The following is a 21,221-nucleotide window of genomic DNA, read 5'->3' on the forward strand; positions in this document are numbered from 1 at the left end:
TAGCGCTTTTATCCAAAGCGCTTTACAATTGATGCCAATTTATGAATTCTGCCTGTTGAAATGGAGTCAGAATGTACATAAATGAATGTTTTTAAGGGCTGAGAGTCTGTGGTTCTTGCGGTTTTTCTGTGGGGAACCCTGAAAAGTACCAAACTCTCAGTGCGGTATAAGTATGGGGCATGCCCCGCCAAGGTGTAACTTGGCTGAATGGCACACCTGCCATCCCAGTGGGGTCCACCACTAAACAGAAGCCTCCGTAGATGTGAGTGCGTCTCAGGCAGGGCGTCACCGTGTGCTGCATTAAAGACGAGAAAGGCTCTAACACCCCACTGGCTGCCACAGCCATTTTGGGACAAAATCAGCAGATGGCAAGGTGATGCCTGCCTCTGAACAGAGCACAGTGCTCTCATTTAGCCCTCTGAACGACTGGCTTCTGCTTTAGCTGGCCTGGATGTTCCTACTCTTCAGCCTTTCCAGTTCTGTAGCCTAGTGGCTGGTTTTAACGCTCTGCTAGGATCATAGCACTCGGTCCAGATGTGCTCAATTAATCAGTATTATTACTTGCAATATATTTTTTCAGGCATTTTGTTATATCTCTCTAATTATTACAGACTACAGTACAATGGAGAATATTGCTGTTGCTGCTACCATTCCTGTATCTGTTTGTCCACTGTTATTGGGTTATTTTTGTTTTAGCAAAAATGCTGTTTTGACAATATGTTACTGTTATGCCAGTAATCTCCTCATAATCCACACAGTTTTGTTTTCTCATGTAATTTTTTTTGAATAAAACTTTTACGTTCCAGAATCTGGCATCAAATCATGGCAATGACTGTTCTTACAAATTATGAGAAAGAAAAAGAAATCAATGGTTTAAAAATGTTTTAAAAGGTAAAATAAATGTCCAATGAAATTTTCCATTTATTCTTGTTTGGTGTGTGTTCATGGGAGTGAGAGATAAGAGAGGGAGAAAGATGTGTAGAGGTGAAAGAGAGATACACACACTTGCTCATACACATACACACACACACAAAATGCAAACATGCACACACACAAAAACACACACTCACACACATGATTTATGCACATTAATACATTATTTGTCTCGAGGTCTGTGTGGTTTTATATATATATGTCTGAGTTGCAGAGCAGCATTGTTTTGCTAAATTAGCCATTTTATTTATAATCGAATTCCCTGTCTGCATGTAAGGGGGCATTTCCATAGAAAACAATGCTGCTCTGCAACTCAGACATACATATAAAACCACACAGACCTCGAGACAAGTAATGTATTAATGTGCATAAATCACGTGTGTGAGTGTGTGTTTTTGTGTGTGTGTGTGTGTGTGTGTGCATGTTTGCATTTTTGTGTGTGTATGTGTGTGAGCACGTGTGTGTATCTCTCTTTAGCATCTGCCATAGGGCCTCACTATACCTGTGTGATGTGTTCATTTTTCAAAAGCAAGATATTTTCATTGACAATTATTTCAGCAAAGTAATTGTAATCATGTAAAGCGCATATATATATATATATATATATATATATGACTACAGATGGATGAACGCGGCACTTTAATTATTTTCTCACAAAAGCACAAATTCTCTGGCTCACCAAAAATCTACTCGTGCATCCCACAAAGAAACTGCGCGAAGACAGAGTGACTTAAATTGTGACTTGTGTGGCCATGCAAATAGGCTACTGCAGCTCGTGCATGGTGCTGTTTTGATGTAATACAAGATGGCTGTCCCCTCAAAAGCGGTTTTAAAATCTAAATGTCAGTCCCGTTGCCTCTTGAGGATTTTCTTTGGGGTCCCAGAGGGAGTTTTACGGTCAGTGGTCACCTATTGTGCTTTCTGTCAACGCGCAGAGGTAGATCTTTCATAGAATCTTTTCCATTTTCGACCGGCTGTCCAGAGCGAACACTGATGGGGAGATATTCTTTTCTGCGTACCATCACTGTTTAATGACGGTATGTTTAGCAGACACCGCGTCATACCCTTTGACTCTCAGAGGTTCCCCGATGCTCCAGTACCGCTTTACGTCGCTCATCCTGCCCTGTCTATCTAGGAGGAGGAGGAGTATTAACGACGAACCAGGATGGAGAGGCGAGCAGAGCAGCATTTTGTGCAGCCTGCAGCGCAGCTGAAATGCGAAGAGGCGGCAGGTGCGACAGCAGGAATCGTCATTCTTTCCGGACCTGGATAACTTCTGGTCCAAGTTCATCCTTCACCAGTCACTCCTGATCAACGTGTACAATATGCAGCGGTTTGAGAGCGATTTATGTCTGATTCGGCTAATTATAGCTGCTCGGAGAGTGGCAAAGAAATAACGGAAGAGAGGGTTTGCTAAAACCGAATTAAAGAAAACATTTTTTATTTTAATTATTTACATAAATGTATTTGTCGATAAATTGTTTCACGCACGTTTACCTGTCGGGTGTATTACAGTCCAAAATATATTTCATTGGGTGAAGAAAGAAAGGCGTACGAACTGCTCATGAGGAATCAAGCAGGTTCAGATGACGAGATTAATAGTTTATCCTTTATTGATAGCTCTTAAGAACAGTAACCTGGTATTTTAGATGTGCTCTTTTTAAAAATTTTAAATTTTAATTAAAAAAAATATCATTCCGCATATTGATTTGGTTTTGTTTGGATTTACTGACCACGCTTATGCCAGATTTCTGACACGATGTCCTGAATGTGCATCTGTCACCGTGCGCTAAATATCTTTCCGGATTTTTTTTTTCTGAGCAGGCAGAACTGCAATGTGTTGGATCACTAGCACACACGAAAACCGCATTTGAGAGCGGACGGAGAACACCGGAGAAACAACGAGAGCTAATTGTGGACTCCCAGATCACTGATGAAGTTTAGCGGACGAGAGTCCACGGCTAATGCTTTTGACTGAATACAGGGAGAAGGGCACGAGTTCCCCTCGGCTCTTTTGCTTCTACTGCAAGAACAAGTGCGCGCGAGCTTTCTGCGTGTAACTGAAAATAGACTGCATCATTTGCTATTTTGATTTGTGTAACTGGTTTATGATATTGTCCGTCGTTCGTGAACATGTGAAAAGAAAAGGTTTTTTTAAATCATTTTGAGACGTGGGCGGTGAAGAGGAATTTAACGCGATTTCAGGAGCAGTGCGTTTGAGGAGAGAGCAGCTGGCCCCTCGCAACTTGTTCTCCGACGCAACTCTTGACGTGTGTTGTAATTGACAGAGAGAAGGAGGAATACGCAGGACACAGAATAGACATTTTGCTTGAACACAAGCCAAAAGCCACAAGGAAGGCCCAGAGAGGCAAGTATGGGCTTGGTAAAGACGCAAGGGAAAAGCGCGTGACAGACAGTTGAGGTTTGAGCGAATAAATCAGTGGTGTGTAGATGGTGCGGGGGAAGAGCGGGGAAGGAAGATTTACTGAAGCGCGTTGCGGGCTAACGGATGCGGTGCTGAGGGAACGAGAAAATCAGCCGTATTAGGGGTATACTGCCTCGGAAACTGAGATATGAAATGAAATATATTTTTTCCTGGAGACTGACGGCTGCAGAAAATAATTATTTATGGGGTGAAGAGGGGACAAGGGTCTGGCGCGCGGTGGAAACGGGAAAGAGCGGGAGCGGGGCCAGTTCCGTTAGTGAAAGCTCCCACCTCGCCAACCCTCTGAGATATGTAAAAATGTAATCTGCTGTTCATTGGGAATCCATCCTTTTTCACCTTATCCTACCTCTTCTCTTCGATTTTCGGGAACAGATTTTCTGTGTGGGACGGGTTGATGGAGACCGCATTTTGACGCGTTTCTCTTGTCACGGGACTCGTTTGCTTGCAGGCAAACACGGAAAATGAACTATTCTAGCCAAACGAGAAGACGGATCCACCTCTGACTGAAAGTGTTATTTAAAAAATGTATAGTCTGTTAGTCGATAAATGCAGAGGCGTTTAGGAGATAATCTGTCTTGCTGATATTTGCGTTTCATCTGTTCTCTAAACCATCTTTCAATATCCTTCGTTTTGTCTTGTACAAAAAATTACAAGGATGTCAAAACTGATTTTATGTAAGTGCACGCGCACTAGCCTGCACTCCTCTGGCTCTTGCTCCAGTCTCAGCCCTATATAACTCTGGAGTGCAGATTGTTGGGGTGGATGAGCAACATTTACAAAAATAGCCAGCAGAGAGCCAAAGCGGGGTATCACGGAGGGATAGTGCTTCTCTTTCATCCCGCCTTTTAGGATACTGTGCCTGGATGGACAGCTTGTTCACCGACTGAACCACGAAAACAAAATGTCCAAAACCTCCTACCCTTTGCCCTTCACAACCCTGACTTTCTCTCCCAGGAGCTCTTGCACAGGTGAAGATGGAGAGCTAGTGAACACTGATGATTAAGACTTTTGGTTCCAACTTTTGGACTCCTCAAACTTCAGAATGACTTATTTCTTTGAGACCTCCGTGCCGTAGATGTAGAAGAGAAAATCGCCCATTGTTTCCTGTCTGGTCTCCAGGTTGGTAGAAGTGTGTCGATTGTAACTAAGGAAACATCACTAACTCTGTGAAGAGAGTCACTTAGGAGTAGGGTGAACCCCCAAACGAAGTAGGGTGAACCTCTTAGGGTAGTGGGATGAAATTGGGGCTTTGTCATCCCTGAGAACCTGTCTCAAAATTCTTCTCCCCCCCACTTATTAGTGGGGGGGAGGGGGACTAATAACTGTGGGTTGGGTTCTGAATTTTTAAAGAGTTGCAGATCAGCACTTGGGGGCGTGGCCATGGAAACTGGTCAGGTCAACCTTGACAGCCCCAACCGGGCGCTGGAGTACCTCCTGGAGCTCAACAACATCATCGAGAGCCAGCAGAAACTTCTGGAATCCCAGCGCCGTCGCATCGAGGAGCTGGAGGTCCAGCTGGACCGCGTGAGCCAGGAGAACAAGGACCTGCGCCTGGACCGCCATTCTCGCGGTCCCGAGCTGGCCAGGACCGCCCCCCACCCTCCCGGCCCCGCCCTGCCCGCCAACCCTCCAGTCCCCTCCCAGCCTGCCTACTCCCATAAGAGCGTCGCCGGGCCTGGCTCGGCCCCTGCACCGCCGGCCGCGGGGCGGGAACGACGCCCCCACGCCCGGCTGACCCGCGGCCTCTCCTGTGGATCCACCGGCGGCGACTGCGAGCGCCTGGAACGAGCCGACAGCCCCGGGTCTGCTTCCGCCACCTGCCCGCCCGCCACCCGCCTCAGACAGTGAGTTTCAACCTTACGTTTCCCTTCGCTGCGTTTGTGCCATCGCGCTACTGCAAAAACGTTCCTGGTTTTACAGCTAGCAAAAACGTTCCTGGTTTTACAGCTAGCAAAAACGTTCATAATTTCACAGCTAGCAAAAATGTTCCTGGTTTCACAGCTAGCAAAAATGTTCTTGGTTTCACAGCTAGCAAAAATGTTCCTGGTTTCACAGCAAGCAAAAACGTTCTTGGTTTTACAGCTAGCAAAAACATTCCTGGTTTAAGAGCTATCAAAAACGTTCTTGGTTTTTCAGCTAGCAAAAACATTCCTGGTTTTACTGCTAGCAAAAACGTTCTTGGTTTCACAGCTAGAAAAACATTCTTGGTTTTACAGCTATCAAAAATGTTCTTGGTTTTACAGCTAGCAAAAACATTCCTGGTTTAAGAGCTATCAAAAACGTTCTTGGTTTTTCAGCTAGCAAAAACATTCCTGGTTTTACAGCTAGCAAAAACGTTCCTTGTTTCACAGCTAGCAAAACGTTCCTGGTTTCACTGCTAGCAAAAACGTTCTTGGTTTTTCAGCTAGCAAAAACATTCCTAGTTTTACAGCTAGCAAAATCATTCCTGGTTTTACAGCTTGGAGAAACATTCCTGGTTTCATTGCTAGCAAAAACATTCCTGGTTTCACAGCTAGCAAAAACGTTCTTGGTTTCACTGCTACCAAAAATGTTCCTAGTTTTACAGCTAGCAAAAACGTTCCTGGATTTACAGCTAGTAAATTTTTTAGTTTCCGTTGTTCCAGCAGAAAGCTAATTGAGATTTGGTGCATCTTATAGCCTCTTTTGTAGATGAAAGTTAAGACTAGCATTCCTTAAGGTTTCTGTTCTTCCCATAGAAAGCTTAGGCTCTGTGTTTGACACCAGCAGTGTGCTGTGTATTATTCGCTCTCAGTGGGACATGACTCATGAGTATGTGCTTGAAGCTCTTACAGATTTCAAACGTCTTTTGTTTCACAGTCAAAGGACCTGTCGGTTGATTTTGACTGGCAGGTGCGGATTGCAACACCTGGTTTCTGGGATTTGGGTTACATGTACAAATAGTGACATGAAAGTCCCCTAATTCTAATGTTGAAGATTAACTGCTGACAGTTCATTTTATTTGTAGTAGTTAGCGAGGTACAACTGCGCATGGCTGAACTTTTGCAGATTATTTTGAACGTGCTATTACTGTTTGCAGTTTGGATTTGTGTGTCAATCTCCTGTCTTGTAATGGACGGTACTCTTGGGTTGTTATTCCATCTCTTTCAAGGCATTCATTTTCTGAAGCTCCCTGTTGCTGCTGTAACCCTTACTTCCTTTTCTCCCTTATTAAATCCTGCTATTTTCCATAACACCCCAGTGAAACACACATGTAGCCAGATAAACGGTTTCATCTGACAGGGTGAACAAGCATAAATTAAAATAAGAACAGTACCTTAAGAGATCATTCATTCAAAAAAGTATAGTATTGTATATTAGAGCATAGTACCATATAGTTGACTAGGTAGGGGCCACCACAGCAAACTGAATAAGTTTGAAACTGTGGTGAGGCTTATACTACATCTCTTATTGTACATGAGGTGTTCACACTTTTTTCACATTTGTTTTAATACAAAGAAAATTCAGTGTATAACCGATATGTTTAAATACAAGTTTTACAGATCTGTCTTTTAAGTCCTGCTTGTGTTCTAGTGTGGAACAGTGGAACACTACCTTGATTTTATTTCCACGATATTTGGATATATTTCTTTGAAATTATGGGAATCAGTGGTCGCATGTGAGACAGATATTGGGGAAAACAGGCATCTTTTTGTACATATACAATATGGACAATTGTTTTTGGTTGTTTTTTTTTTTTTACAAACAATCTTTCCCTTTTAAGTAATGACATGGCTTTTTAACGAAGGAAAGCAAACAAAAAATTAAAATGATATTGAAGAAGGAATTCGCACCAAAAACAGTTACACAGTTAAAAAAAAAAGTGATTTGCTTATATTATCTGCAGATAGGACAAGCACCCTGTGCTGCAGTACTGGGTTTGGGAAGATGGCGTTCTGGAGGTTAGGAGAAATTTCTCCTGATGATGTAGGCGGGCTGAGCTGCCAGTCATCTGTGTGTGTGTGGGTCCAATCTGTTTGGCAGGGCAATGTTCCTATCCTTTAATTGTGACAATGAAAGCCATTTCTCCAGTTTCCTTTGGTGCTGCTCTGGTTGTTAAAGTCTTTGTCTACGTTTGTGAGACGCTCTGTCGGAATGATGGGAGATGTAGTGAATCGGAAGAAGCTTATGTTGACCACAACGTAATCTTGAAATGTTACATTCTGAACTTTGCAGAAACAATGAATGTATATGTGCTTAGACTAACAACACAACGGACGTAAGTACCAATATACACATTTAATGAAGGGCTGAGAGGTTTCTTATTTTTTATTAAATGAAAAGTTTCCTGTTTAAAGGCCACTCCGTTGTCTCCCCGTGTATGCGGTATCATGGTAGTTTCCACAGGAGGTGTAGAAAGCTATGGCTTAGTGATAATTTTAAAAGGCAGTGCACATCACATATGCAACAGGGTATATGAAGACTTAAACAAGATGCCTCCAAACTGCATATTACTGACAAAAACCCAGTTAGTCATTTTCAGTGTTACTCTGTCTCCAGATACTAATTGAAAACAAGCCCACGTAAACCCATGTAATTTTTTTTTTCTCAGAATGTTTTTAGAAAACAGCTTTTGAAGTGATACATTTGCAAAACAGGTTATTATTTCTTTTGTAATGCTATGCTAAATCACCCCTACACCATGTTAGTGTTCAAACACCGGTGCCCAGCTGATCTTCACTGTCTTGTCCCTGGTTGCTTGGCAACACCGTTTTCCCCTTGTACTCTTAGTCATCGGTAATTAATTTAGCTCATTGGTTTTGGAGGAAGATGATGTTTACAAATGCAGCTGAGTTTGGTGTGCCGGTTCTACAAGAGAAGTTTGAAGGGTGGTTAATAAAGGAACACACAAATTTATAGCGACAACAAGCCATTCAGCCCGTTTAGGCTCATGGTTTACCTGTTGTTTATACCGTATCCAGTATTGCATCAAGTATGGACATGCAAACCCCAATGTAGCTGCAGCTACATTCATAAAACATCACTCAGTTCTCTCAAAGATGGTGGTACCTTCAAAAAACTATGTGTGTCTTGTCATCATCAGTGAAATGGCGATAAATCTCACTCCTCACCAATTTTACATCTCTTACTTGTCAGAAGATCCATCTGAGTGATATAATGCCAGCAAAATTGTAACTTTATTTCTGCTTTAAGTTCAAATAAAAATGCATGACTCATATCCTTGTGCTGTATTAAAAGAGATTAAAAAGTAACAGGATTTGGTGTGAAGTGGGGCAGTGTTGTCAGGTAGCTGTCGTTGGTGATTATACTGTAGTTTTGGAAATAAAAATTGTGCTCAGTGTTTGTGTAACTAAGCCACATTTGTGAAGAAGAAACAGAATCTTACAACAACTATGTGAGTGCACATGTGTGTCGGTGTTGTGTGTGCCTGTGCGTATGTGTGTGTTAGCATTGGGTACACGTGCACACAAGTATATGAAGAGTGTTGTATGTTCTTCTACGTGTGGAGTTGCATACTGCAGACACGTGTTCAAGGAGAACAAAGGAACTAAGATGGATTGGGGTTTGAAACTAGCTGGCGGCAGTGATTAACTGATGGCGCGTGGAGAGTGCCAAACAGATAAAGGATATCGGCTATATAGCTATCGGTGTGCGTTTGTAGAGATCAACATGCCATGTTATGACCGGTTAGTATTTAAAATAGATCACATGCAAGATCTGTTCTGTGCCTGATATATGTTCAAACTAACACGGCGCGGTGGATGGTTTAAGACCCAACCACAAGAGAATGGCAACACATGGAATGTTTACATTAACCATCAGAACACAGTAGCCATTAGCACCGTCATGTACGTCCAATCATAAATGTTGCTACATTCAGTCCGTTGCCAATTCTGCTATATGCCCAGAGTTACAGCCTTACTTGAGTCCTTTGCTGGGTGGATATATAGAACTACTAAAGATCTATGAAGCAAAAAGTAAGCAATTTACCCAGTGTCTCCAAATCTATCCAAAATGTCTAAATTATGCATTGCTGTAAATCGCAACATAATCATGTATTTCAATACAAATCAACTGTTTTGACTCACAAAACTCACTTTTGTTTCATTTTCAAGTGGGAATTACAGGCTTTCCATCAGTACGATGGTCTAAAATATCTAGGGGTTCAGAAATATATCCAAAATCTCTCCAGAAATGAATAAAATGCTTTTTTTCCATTATAAAGCCTATAAATGTGCCCCTTATGAATGTTTAAGATGAAGCATTTATATCAGATAAAAAATAATGCAAAAACATTATCACACAATGTGGTACAGTACCTAAATGTGTCACTCTTGTATGTTATTCTGTACTCTACAGTATGTAATGTTTTCTTGTATGGGGATGGGATGACATTAAAACAATATTCAACCAGCCACCACAGACGGTACATTAAACACAAAAACCACTTAGTTACCAACGAACACTGACGTTACAGTGCGAAATATCCTCATTATAAAATACCAGTAACATGTTGCTGGCTTTATCTTGTTGCTATGACAGTATACAAATTTTTAATGGTGAAAAAAAGTTTTTATGAATGCCCAGATCGACACTGTTGTCCAGTCTGTCATGCGTGGGGGGGGGGGGGAGTATTTGCAGATGAGACTGCAGGGAGGGGGTGCTTGGTAAATGGACGACTAGCGCGACAATGGTGGTGCTTAGAAACTTCGTCTTCGGCATAGTTGTCCTGAATCGTCTACTAATAAAGCTAGAACACAGATTTTGTGTTTTCAACTCATAATTTGGTTGCAGGAGCACAGAATGTCTGAATTGAGCAATCTAGGCACGCCGGCGTGCCGACCACTAGGGGCATTACGTGAATGGGGTTAAATAAGTCACCCTTTGAGGTGGACATATGGGCTTTGTAGTTGGAGTGGGAGTGTCTTTTGTAGTCCATGGTACCTACATCATGCATCCACCTGCTGCTGAGTTGAGCTGTGAGTCTCAATATTATAATATTATTATACATGTGTGTTTGTGTGTGTCTATGTGAGAGAGCGAGAGGCAGGTGTGTGTGTGTGTGTGTTTATTTGTGTGTGAGAATGTTGTATTTGGAAATTGATAGCTTAAAGGTAGAGCCACAGGTGAGCTTTAAGGTTCTAAGAAGGAGGCTTGCTACTTCCTGCTGCAGTCAAGTCGCTGAGTTCATCCTTTTTAACAGTGTAGGTACATGCATTCTACTGTGTGTGTCTGTGTGTATGTGTGGGTGTGTGTGTGCAGTCCTTTCCAGTTAAATCAGAAAAATGCGGATCTATGTATAAGTGAGGTTATTGCAGTTCATTTTGTGTGGGAGAGAGGTGTTTAAACATCCACAGAGAATAAGATTGTATGTGCGTGGTTGTGTGCTCACACGCGCATGTGTGTCATTGCGTGTGGGTGAGAGACGGGAGTAGAGGTGGCACTAAAAGACCCTGTGTTCTTTTGTTTTTCATCCTTTGAATTTGGATTAAAAAAGAAAATTATGGGAACAGATGCCCGGAGAGTTTCTCCTCATTGGTTGTTTCTCTCTCGTGGCTCTGCGAGCTGATTTTCAGCCTGGTTCAGAGAAACCGTTCAGCCTGGAGGTGTTTAGCTTTGGGAGCTCAGCATCCACTGAGGGCAAAAATGCAACAAGTCTCTCGTCCCACAGCCTTCATAACAATTTACTGTGTAAACTGTACACTGTGTAGTGTGTAAACTGCACTATGTACACTATCTGTAGTGTGTAACTGCACTATGTACTCTATCTGTAGTGTGTAACTGCACTATGTACACTGTGTGTAGTGTGTAACTGCACTATGTACACTATGTGTACTGTGTAACCACTATCTGTAGTGAGTAACTGCACTATGTACACTATCTGTAGTGTGTAACTGCACTATGTACACTATCTGTAGTGTGTAACTGCACTATGTACACTATGTGTAGTGTGTAACTGCACTATGTACACTATGTGTAGTGTGTAACTGCACTATGTACACTATCTGCAGTGTGTAACTGCACTATGTACACTATCTTTGTGTGTAACTGCACTATGTACTCTATCTGTAGTGTGTAACTATGTACACTTTCTTATGTGCAGTAACTGTTATTGTACAGTAGTTTGTGTTTCCTGTTCATTTCATTAGGCTTTCAGGTGTAAATGCAGGCACTTGTGGGTAAATCTTGTTTTGTCATCATGCCAGAGGCAATGAGTGGTCTTCTGTGACTTTTTAATTTAGATGCACTGGAAGACCCTGTGCTGCTCCCAGAATATGGAGCAAAAGGCAGAATTAGAAAGACAAATGGAGGGAGTGAAGAAGGAGGATGAGAGATGGAGGGAGTGGGGAAGGAGGAGAGAGATGGAGAGAGTGAGGGAGGAGGACAGAGATGTAGAGATTGAGGGTAGAGAAGAAAGATGGATGGAATGAGGAAGAATGAGAGAGATGGAGGGAGTGAGGAAGGAAGAGAGAGATGGAGGGAGTGAGGAAGGGGGAGAGAGATGGGTGGAGTGAGGAAGAATGAGACAGATCGAGGGAGTTAGGAAGGGTAGAGAGATGGAGGCAGTGAGGAAGGATGAGATGTTCCTGGAGTGTATCTGGGTTTAAATCACATGGGAGCCATTCAGCTGTTCCTGTGGATGCCCTGCATTTTGGGCTTAATGCCCTTTTAACACTAACTACCTACCTGGCCTTTTGGGACTTATAGTCTATATCAGTGTTTCTCAACCCTGGTCCTGGGGACCCACTGCCCTGCATGTTTTAGATGTCTCCCTGCTCCAACACACCTGATTCAAATGAACGGGTCGTCATCAAGCTCTGCAGAAGCCTGATAACGACCCATTCATTTGAATCAGGTGTGTTGGAGCAGGGAAGCATCTAAAACATGCAGGGCAGTGGGTCCCCAGGACCAGGGTTGAGAAACACTGGTCTATATGACCAATGGTGCCCTCTTGAGGAGAATAATGCCCATTCCTACTCATGGAACAATGATGTTGTGGCTGTGAGGTTGGCAGAGGGTCTGTGTGTCTGCAGAGTCCCCCCCCCCCCCCGGCCCCCCCACAGTTAAAACGGAGGCTTATTTGGGGGGGATGGGGTGCTGGGTTTAGGGTTGATTGTGTTCATCCCTCATGAGCACCAGAGAAACAGGACAGCAAGGAAAAGGCTAATACTGCAGACAGGCCGATGACTCAGTATGATCATGTGACTAAATACAGAGGCCTGGGGTTAGAGCCTGGTAACCTGGTTTAGAGTATAGTGTGTAATTACTGTACAGTTACTCATGAGATTCTCCTTTGGGGCTGGATTACAGGCACAATGGCACTATGTGTTTGTTTACTTGTATCATAGAAAGAGAGAGGGATGGGAGAGCGAGAGAAGAGGAAATAAGGAGAGTGGAATAAGAAGAAGGAATGAGCACAGGGCAAAGTGATAATTTTGTTGTGTCTGATTAGGACTGATGTATAGTACAGCATGGTTTTGCTGCTGCTGTGCAGTCTAGAATACTTCTGTAAACACAGTTGCATAAAGTTCGATAAGCGTTTAGGCTTTCCACTAGCCTTCTTCAGCATGCTAAACGTGCAGATGTGACACTTAAAAGTTTGAATGACCACAATGTGTTTCAGATGGTAAGATGAAAAAACATAGGGCCAAGTTACTTGAAATAATTTAGGAAACACTGGGTAGCAGCATTGCTTTGGAATACAGCATGTTTAATTTGCGTTAGCTAAGATAGCCAATATTGTTTCTTGTAACTAATTTTGCTATCAGTACTTTTAATGGCAGATTTTGCAAGTCTTAATGACTTATAGTGCTTTGTATGTGTGAGTATCTTGGCATTTTTGTATGTTCAGATATACTTATATAAAACAGATATATACAGTGCCCTCCAGAATTATTAATGTCCTTGGTAACGATGAGCAGAAAGGCTCTGAAAAAATTTATGTTTTGTTCATTAGCTTGGTCTTAGCCTCAAAATGTGAGAGAAATCTAACCTGTAATTGAGGTAAAATTATTTTTAATAATCTTTATAAAAAATAATCCTAACCCCAGGCCTAACTTCCTGGATAAAATATAATCCATATTACCACTAATCGTAACCCCAGCCCTAACTTTCTGGATAAAATATAATCCATATTACCACTAACCCTAACCCCAGCCCTAACTTTCTGGATAAAATATAATCCATATTACCACTGATCCTAACCCCAACCCTAACATCCTGAATAAAATATAATCCATATTACCACTGATCCTAACCCCAACCCTAACATCCTGGATAAAATATAATCCATATTACCACTAATCCTAACCCCAGTCCTAACTTCCTGGGTAAACTATATCCATATTACCACTAACCCTAACCCCAGTCCTAATTTCCTGGGTAAACTATATCCATATTACCACTAACCCTAACCCCAACCCTAACTTCCTGGGTAAACTATATCCATATTACCACTAACCCTAATCCCAGTCCTAATTTCCTGGGTAAACTATATCCATATTACCACTAACCCTAACCCCAACCCTAACTTCCTGAATAAAATATAATCCATATTACCACTGATCCTAACCCCAACCCTAACATCCTGGATAAATTATAATCCATATTACCACTGATCCTAACCCCAACCCTAACATCCTGGATAAAATATAATCCATATTACCACTGATCCTAACCCCAACACTAACTCCTTGGTCTGCCTGTGACAGCCAGTCTCTATGGCCAAGCTGTGCTCTGATTCTTTGTTTAATATTTTTCACAGTAGTCTGGTATTCTGCCAGAGTATACTGTCCTTTCAGGGCTTGACAGCATTTTAATTTACTTGTGCTTTTGCGTGTTTCCCAGTAAGTGATGTACAGTATTTTTTTGTTTTGTTTTCTAGAATTTGATTGATTCTCACTGCTCTTGTTTCTGTTGCTTTGCGTTGGATGGTGTCAGTGGATGTAATTTAGTGATTTGCTGGGTCAGCTCGATGTTGCGTTTTATCAGTTTATCAGTTTATCAGTTTAATCAGAGGATACTGGCCTAGTTCTGTTCACTGTTTTTCTCTGCACATGGAGTGTGCTTTTGCAAGGCGACATGCAGGTTATTGGATCTATGCGCAGACCTCATGCTTCACTGCCGTACAGTGCAATTGCTTTGTTGGCTGTTTTGAATGTTTTCACACAGTTTTTAATGGATATTTTAATTTGAATCTGTATTTTAATTTGAATCTGTTTTTTTATGGCATAAAATGCCCTACATGCTTTTTTCCTTTCAGTTCCTTCACTGCCAAGTTGAAGTTTCCTGTAGAGCTCTTTCACTTAAGCCTGTGGCCTAAATAAGTGTAACAGCTACAACAGTGGGTTTTCAGCATTTTACGGATCCAGGGGCCCCCACCCTGATCGAAAGGCTCCCAGTGGACCCTCACCAAGTTAAAAAGGGTTTTTATAAATAAAGTTTATATAAAGATCATGTTTCAGGGGACTGGGGTGGTTCAGTTTGCTGTCACGGACCAAGTTGGGGGTTTTTGGGGGGGGGGATTACGGACCAGGGGGGTGGGCTCCTATCAGTGCATGTGCCAGCTGGCCAGGGGCCCTAAAGTCCCTTAAAAGACCCCCAGGGGTCCGCGGGCCCCTCATTGAAATCCCAGGTCCTACAGTGTTCAATGGTTTGATGTGGTGGTCTGAGTTCGTATCTCCCATGCTAAATGTGTCTGCTCTGAAATTTCACAGTTGTATAATGATAGTATTGGACTCGAACTGCAGCACTGTCTCACAGCACAGATTCTGTTCTTTTGCTTCCAGCGTGGGATTAACTAAGATTGTGACTACTTTTGGAACCAATTTCTTTAATTGGTTTTGCGGTATCTTCGTCAGATGTACTGAGTGGTCGCAATGGGTCAAATTGGCGTCAGGATGTGATTTGTGGGGACTTTCTTTTTGAAACATCATTAAATATATTGTTCATGCATATGTACACCTGGGGTGAAAGCGCTACACCGGGGGGGAGATTCGGCATTTTACAAATATTTTTTTCTACTGCTCACTGTCTCATTTATTTTCAGACATAATATGAAAAGGGTGTTTGTTTTACTGAAAGGAATCGTCTTGAAAATATTTTTCGCAATTTGCGAATTTCCTGCCCTGTGTATAATAGTTAGTGAACTGGGCTCATGACGCAGAGCTCGTAGGTTTGAGCCCCTGGTGAAGCACTGCCATTGTGCCCTTGAGCAAGGCACTCGAATTACTTTGTAAATATCCAGATGTACAAATGGATTGCACATAAAAATGTACTCTCGTCTAAGTCCCCCCTGGGTACGCACGTGTGCTATGTGCTGTATTGAAATCTCAGCACTTCAGAGGCAGGGTAGTCTCCGCCGTCTCTATAGTTACCACATGCTCAGCCCCCCCCCCCCCTTATTCTCGACAGTGGGAGTTCCATCTCTGCCATTGCCGAAGCTCAGTGCCTTTGGATTGCTGATTCTGTGTGAATATTCATGGGGAGATGAGGTTTGCGTCCTCCCAATTTAAAGGCGAGGCCACCTGCAGGTGATTGGCGAGATTAATAAAACGGTGTTAAAACTGGCTGAGGTGTACTGACGCAGATGTTGTCATGTCTACGATTTGGAGTTGCTTAGTTCCTGTTTGGCACCAGCCAATTAAAATGTAAAAGCCTATCCCGTCCCTGCTGTGGAGCAGGAAGTGCGCTATACATTTGGGTCCAGGGTGCAGGCAACAACAGAAAAAGCAAATCCCACCGTGTTAAGAAGGTCTGCTGTGGGCTCTGAAGCAGGGCAGCAGCTGGTAGGGGAACTGGCATGGGTGTCTATGCATATGTGCACATGTGAGCCAGATTCATTAGTGGGTTTAATTCCCATTGCCCCAGAAGTTGGTAATTACTTCTGTGTGTACATGATCCATTGTAAACCGGTCTGTCACAGTGGGCTGGACTGCCTTGCAGGGTGTAACTCGTGCTGTGATTGGCTGGGCTCTGATCCTGGATGGTGAGAATTATTACATTTGAAAATAGGCTCTGGTTACTATGACACGAAGATCTCAGAATGCGATATGCTGCACAGCATTGAGCTTTGCACGGTGTTGACCGATAATTACTTAATTACTAAATATAATTATTTGACGCGTTTCTGGCGTTCATATTGAAGAGTGATGGCGTTTTGTTGACAGGAGCTGGTTACTGTTGCAGCGGAACATGGCTTGTGTGTGTGTGTGTGTGTGTGTGGGAGGATTCTTGCAACAGCACTCTCTCCAGTTCAAGGCCCTCCACAGCTTAGCGCTACAGCGCGTTATCCACCCCCATGCCTCTTCAGTTACAGCCCCCGCCAGGTCAAGCACAGAAAATACCCCCCTGAAGGCCCGGGCCATGATTCAGTCTGCGTTTCACCTATAAAAACAAAACAAGTCTTTTCTTTTCATACTTGGTGAACATTTTTTTTTTAGCAAGTAGAGACATTTCCTTCCACCTCAAAGAGGTTCTGCACCACCTAGAGCTTTTTTTTATTTGAAAATGCCCTGTTCACAATAAAGGTAGCATTTATCTTGCTAAGTGCAATACGAAAAAAATATCCATTTGTATGCTTAGAACAATGGAAAAAAATGCAAAAAAAGAAAGAAAATGAACTGTAGCAATGAACAGTAGTTTCACGTCGTACCATTTCCTTGTAACTAGTGCCATTTTTTACGGGCTGTGTAATAATGGATGATGCTCTTGGTCTCATGCGTTTACTGCTGGTCCCATGAATATATTCTATTACCAGAGTTTCCCTGCGGCAGGGCACCCTCTCCTCTAGCCTCCTCGTGAGCTGCTCATACCATCACTCTTATACACAGCGGTCACAGTGCCAGATGCACTGTGCCGTAAGGCCTGCGTAATGCTGTCTCAAGCACGTTACATTACAACTGCCATTACCCGTCACGACGGGATATTGCATCTAACGACACATCAGCACTGTCACGACGATCGTACGCAGTGAGTTTTACCATCCAGCGAGTAGATTCCAAACATCTTGTTCATAATTGTAGCTGCAGACACTACGGCCTTGGGCGTAGACGAGTCATAAAAATGCTACCAGCTATGTAAGCGAAGCCCGCTTTGACGTCGGATTAGAACCAGGGAAAGACGGCCCTCCCTCATGCATATTTAGCGGTGTGGTGACCTGTGACTGTACGCTAGCTGTGTTTTAATTGGTTCCTGGTTCCCGCGGATGCTAATCTGCCTGAAGAGGGGTTACGGACCGCCACGCGCGTCAACATCACAGCGCTAAGCGGCCTGCTCTGTCAGGTGCCTCTCTCCTGAGAGCACGCGCAATGCTGTCACCACGCGGCACGGCCATTTCTGCTGGTTCCCCCTGTGAGGAACTGGCTGGCAGAAGACGAGACCATTTTAAATAACGGTAGAAAGGCCAGGAGCCTGCACTCAAAACAAAGAGGAATTTTTAAGTATTTACTATCTTGCCAGCTTAATTCCTTTTTCAGCTCTTTATTAGGGACAGTGAAGGTAAACGACTTCAGCCTCAGTGTTTCAGTGTTCCCTGCTCTGGTTCGTTAAAAAGCTAAACTGACAGGGAAGGTGTTTTATGAGGCTTTTCATTTGTTTATTGCGCGAAGCGGTGTCACTCTCTGGCTTGTTCGGCCTTTATGTACCTCAAGGGTTCAGTAGAAGCAGTGTCATTGCAGTGCAGCTTTTAACGTCGTGTTTTTCTCGCTGTTCGGATCCCTTACATCTGAAATGATTCTACACCGTGAAGCACTGTGCTGATTCGCCGTTGTGGAAGAAATATTATACCAAAAAAACCATTTCGTTTTTTTAAATTTATTCATTTTTGTCAGGAGCTGACTTGTGAGGTGTTGTGTCAGTAGGGAAGCTTTCTACCCTGAAAGAAAACAAGTAATTCAATAGTGCGGTAGCTTTTTTACGGTGATCATCCACGAATCACAAATCCACTACTGCAGTATTAGGTGTAATATTTACAGGATCCTGAATATAGAATTGATGAGATCAATAATTAATTAAGCTTCTATTTAACAGAAGACTTGACATACTGAGAGTATATTGTCCTTCTGGGATCATTTATTATACTCCAGTGTGTATACAGATTTAGTCTACGCACCAGACAGTTCAGTACCCTATTCTTTTTCACTGAAGTCAGCCCATTAGGGGGTTTCTAACCACCTGCATATGCCTTTTATACTACATATTCGTTTATCTTGTTTTGACTTTATATATTTATGGTTGCATGAATAAATTCAAAATGAACAAAAACTGAATACGTATCTGTATATGTATGTCTGGCTCCCAGGATATGCTACTGTAAAATGTGGCTGGCTAACGGGCTATGTTAGCGTAAAATGTGTCTGGCTAACAGGCTATGCTACTGTAAAATGTAGCTGGCTAACAGGCTATGCTAGCGTAAAATGTGTCTGGCTAACAGGCTATGCTAGCGTAAAATGTGCCTGGCTAACAGGCTGTGCTAGCATAAAATGTGTCTGGTTCCTAAGCTATGCTAATGCTAAATGATTTTGTGCTTATATTGTTCAGCTTCTCCTTTTCCTTATATAGCATACTCTACCATGTCATTTCTAAATCATGGGATATTGCCAGTCAAGCATGTGTTCCTGAAAGGGGTCCCTCATTGTGAAATTGGTCCCCTCACTCTGAAATGGGTCCCCTTATTCTGAAAGAGTGAGAAAATTTGAATCTGTGTGTCTGGAGATGTCTATACTGTGGGAATGTGTGTATGAGAGGTTGTGAATGATTGTTTAGGGAGTGAGTGGGTGAGTGCGTGTGCGTGAATAAATACATTTTTGTATCCATGCAGGAATGTAAGATTGGAGCCGCCATCTTGTTCCACTGAGCCGTGATACATCAGCACGCATTGTAATTAACACACATAAATAACATGCGCTATAATTAAGGCTGCAGACATGCAACCTGCTTCTAAATCCAGCCAGCAGGTTGAGAGACAGAAGGGAGGCGAGGCGAGAGGGAGTTAGAAGCATTCTCAGGTTCTACCGAAGGAGAGAATGATGGGAGGAAACGAGAGAGAGAGAGCTTTACTCGTGTTTAGCAGATGCTCTCATCCACAGAGGCTTACAATGTAAAGACAAGCACCAGCATCAGGATGGAAGCACAGGAACTCCCAGGAAGAGGGGGAGAGTATAGTCTTGAGAGAGACAGCAGGTGCACGAAGTACAAGCCTATTGAACGTTAAACTAAGTTATACAAGCAAGGGAAAAAAAAAAAAAACTACTAGTGAACATTTAACTACATTGAGCGAAACACAGCAAAGAACCTCAGGTCCTGAAAGCAAAGAAATGGAGTTGTGCCCAATCAAGTGCCAGAGCTGGAGATGGTGATCCTTACTTCCATCTTCTGAGGTATGGAACACTCCTGCTCTTTGGTGAAGATTGAATCTCTTTGACCCCAAGTTACAGTTGGGCGATATAGCTCAGGAGGTAAGAGCGGTTGTCTGGCAGTCGGAGGGTTGCTGGTTCGATCCCCTGCCCTGGGCTTGTCGAAGTGTCCCTGACCAAGATGCCTAACCCCTAATTGCTCCCAACAAGCTGATTGGTACCTTGCATGACAGCCTTTCACCATTGGTGTGTGAGTGTGTGTGTGAATATATATAAATGCAGTCCATTTACCATTTACAGTTTATTGTTAATAACTCCTGCTTTCAGTCCACCTCGGCAGTTTCTCAAAATCCAAAGCCATCAGGCAGCTTGAGCATTCTCTCAGACGGTGAACCCTCCATTTTGGTTCTAATGCTGGCTGTGGCATTGCTGACCGAGACTGAGGTCCTGAGACCCTATGGTTGGGGTGAAAAGCAGCGTTAGTGGCAGGACTGAGTTTAAAAATATGAGGAAATGCTGTAGTCAGTTCAGAGCAGACATTCGGGAGGAAAGCACAGGCCTGCAGAACCCCCCCCCCCCGAATATGGGGGAAATGGAAGAGTAAGATGACTCATGACTCAGAAGCTGGGTTTAGACTCAGTCACCTTCGTCCCACAGTTCTGACTCACAGTCACAGTCACAGCTTTCCAAGGAAGGTAGAAACCATCACGCGGCCTGCCACCGGCTACGGGGGTGTTTGTGCGAGTCCTGCCCCTGCACTGCCCTCCTGTGCACATGAGGGGGCGCTCTCATCCTCCTTTAGGATCTTGGCCACTTTGTGTTTCTCTTATCTTGCGGGGTTTGTGGGCCGGAATGTTTGTGATGAAAGTGCCGACCTCGTTTCCTCCGTCTCCCTCATCTTCCACCCGATCTGTCCTGTTTCCTGCAGTTTATAAAACCTTCATTTCTCATTGAAGCGCTCTCTCTTCTTCGCCCTCCTGTGAAAACTTAATTCCTCATCTAAACGTTCTGTTCTTTACCCTCCAGAGAAGGATGAGGCCTCTGGGCCTCTGAGATGAGCAAGAACAAAGCAAGTGAGGCACAGAAATCACTCTGCACACTCACAATCACTGTGCAAATAACTCAAAGGGGCTTTTTGTCGAGCGGGGATTAATCATGAATGCATGGTGCTGGAGTCACAGAAGGAGTGAGTCATTGTGCTGTAATAGGACTCTGGAGTCACAGAAGGAGTCATTGTGCTGTAACAAGACTCTGGAGTCACAGTAGGAGTGAGTCGTTGTGCTGTAACTGGACGGGTATCAGTGAAGGTGTGAGTCATTGTGCTGTAACAAGACTTTGGAGTCACAGAGGGATCGGCTCATTGTGCTGTAACAAGACTCTGGAGTCACAGAAGGAGTGATTCATTGTGCTGTAATAGGACTCTGGAGTCACAGATGGAGTGAGTCATTGTGCTGTAAAGGACGCCTGGGCTCTCTGAAAGTGTAGTATTTCTGTCTGTAATAGACTGC

General features: G+C 43.2%; 1 protein-coding gene across 3 annotated transcripts in view; it reads left to right on the forward strand.

Moving 5' to 3' along the window:
- Window positions 1-1,998: 1,998 nt before the first annotated feature.
- Window positions 1,999-21,221, forward strand: part of iqsec2b (IQ motif and Sec7 domain ArfGEF 2b) — a 90,827-nt gene continuing 71,604 nt past the window's right edge. For 2 of the 3 annotated variants that reach the window (XR_010325167.1, XM_064306797.1), the window contains exon 1: window positions 1,999-5,223. Coding sequence is in view for 2 of the 3 variants with exons in the window: in XM_064306797.1 (XP_064162867.1) it covers window positions 4,760-5,223 (464 nt within the window). In the remaining variant the exon portion in view is untranslated. The remainder of the gene's footprint in view (window positions 5,224-21,221) is intronic. The other variant, XM_064306800.1, reaches the window with a different exon arrangement.

Source organism: Anguilla rostrata, chromosome 13 (genome assembly GCF_018555375.3).
Source record: "Anguilla rostrata isolate EN2019 chromosome 13, ASM1855537v3, whole genome shotgun sequence".
NCBI classification, from domain to species: Eukaryota; Metazoa; Chordata; class Actinopteri; order Anguilliformes; family Anguillidae; genus Anguilla; species Anguilla rostrata.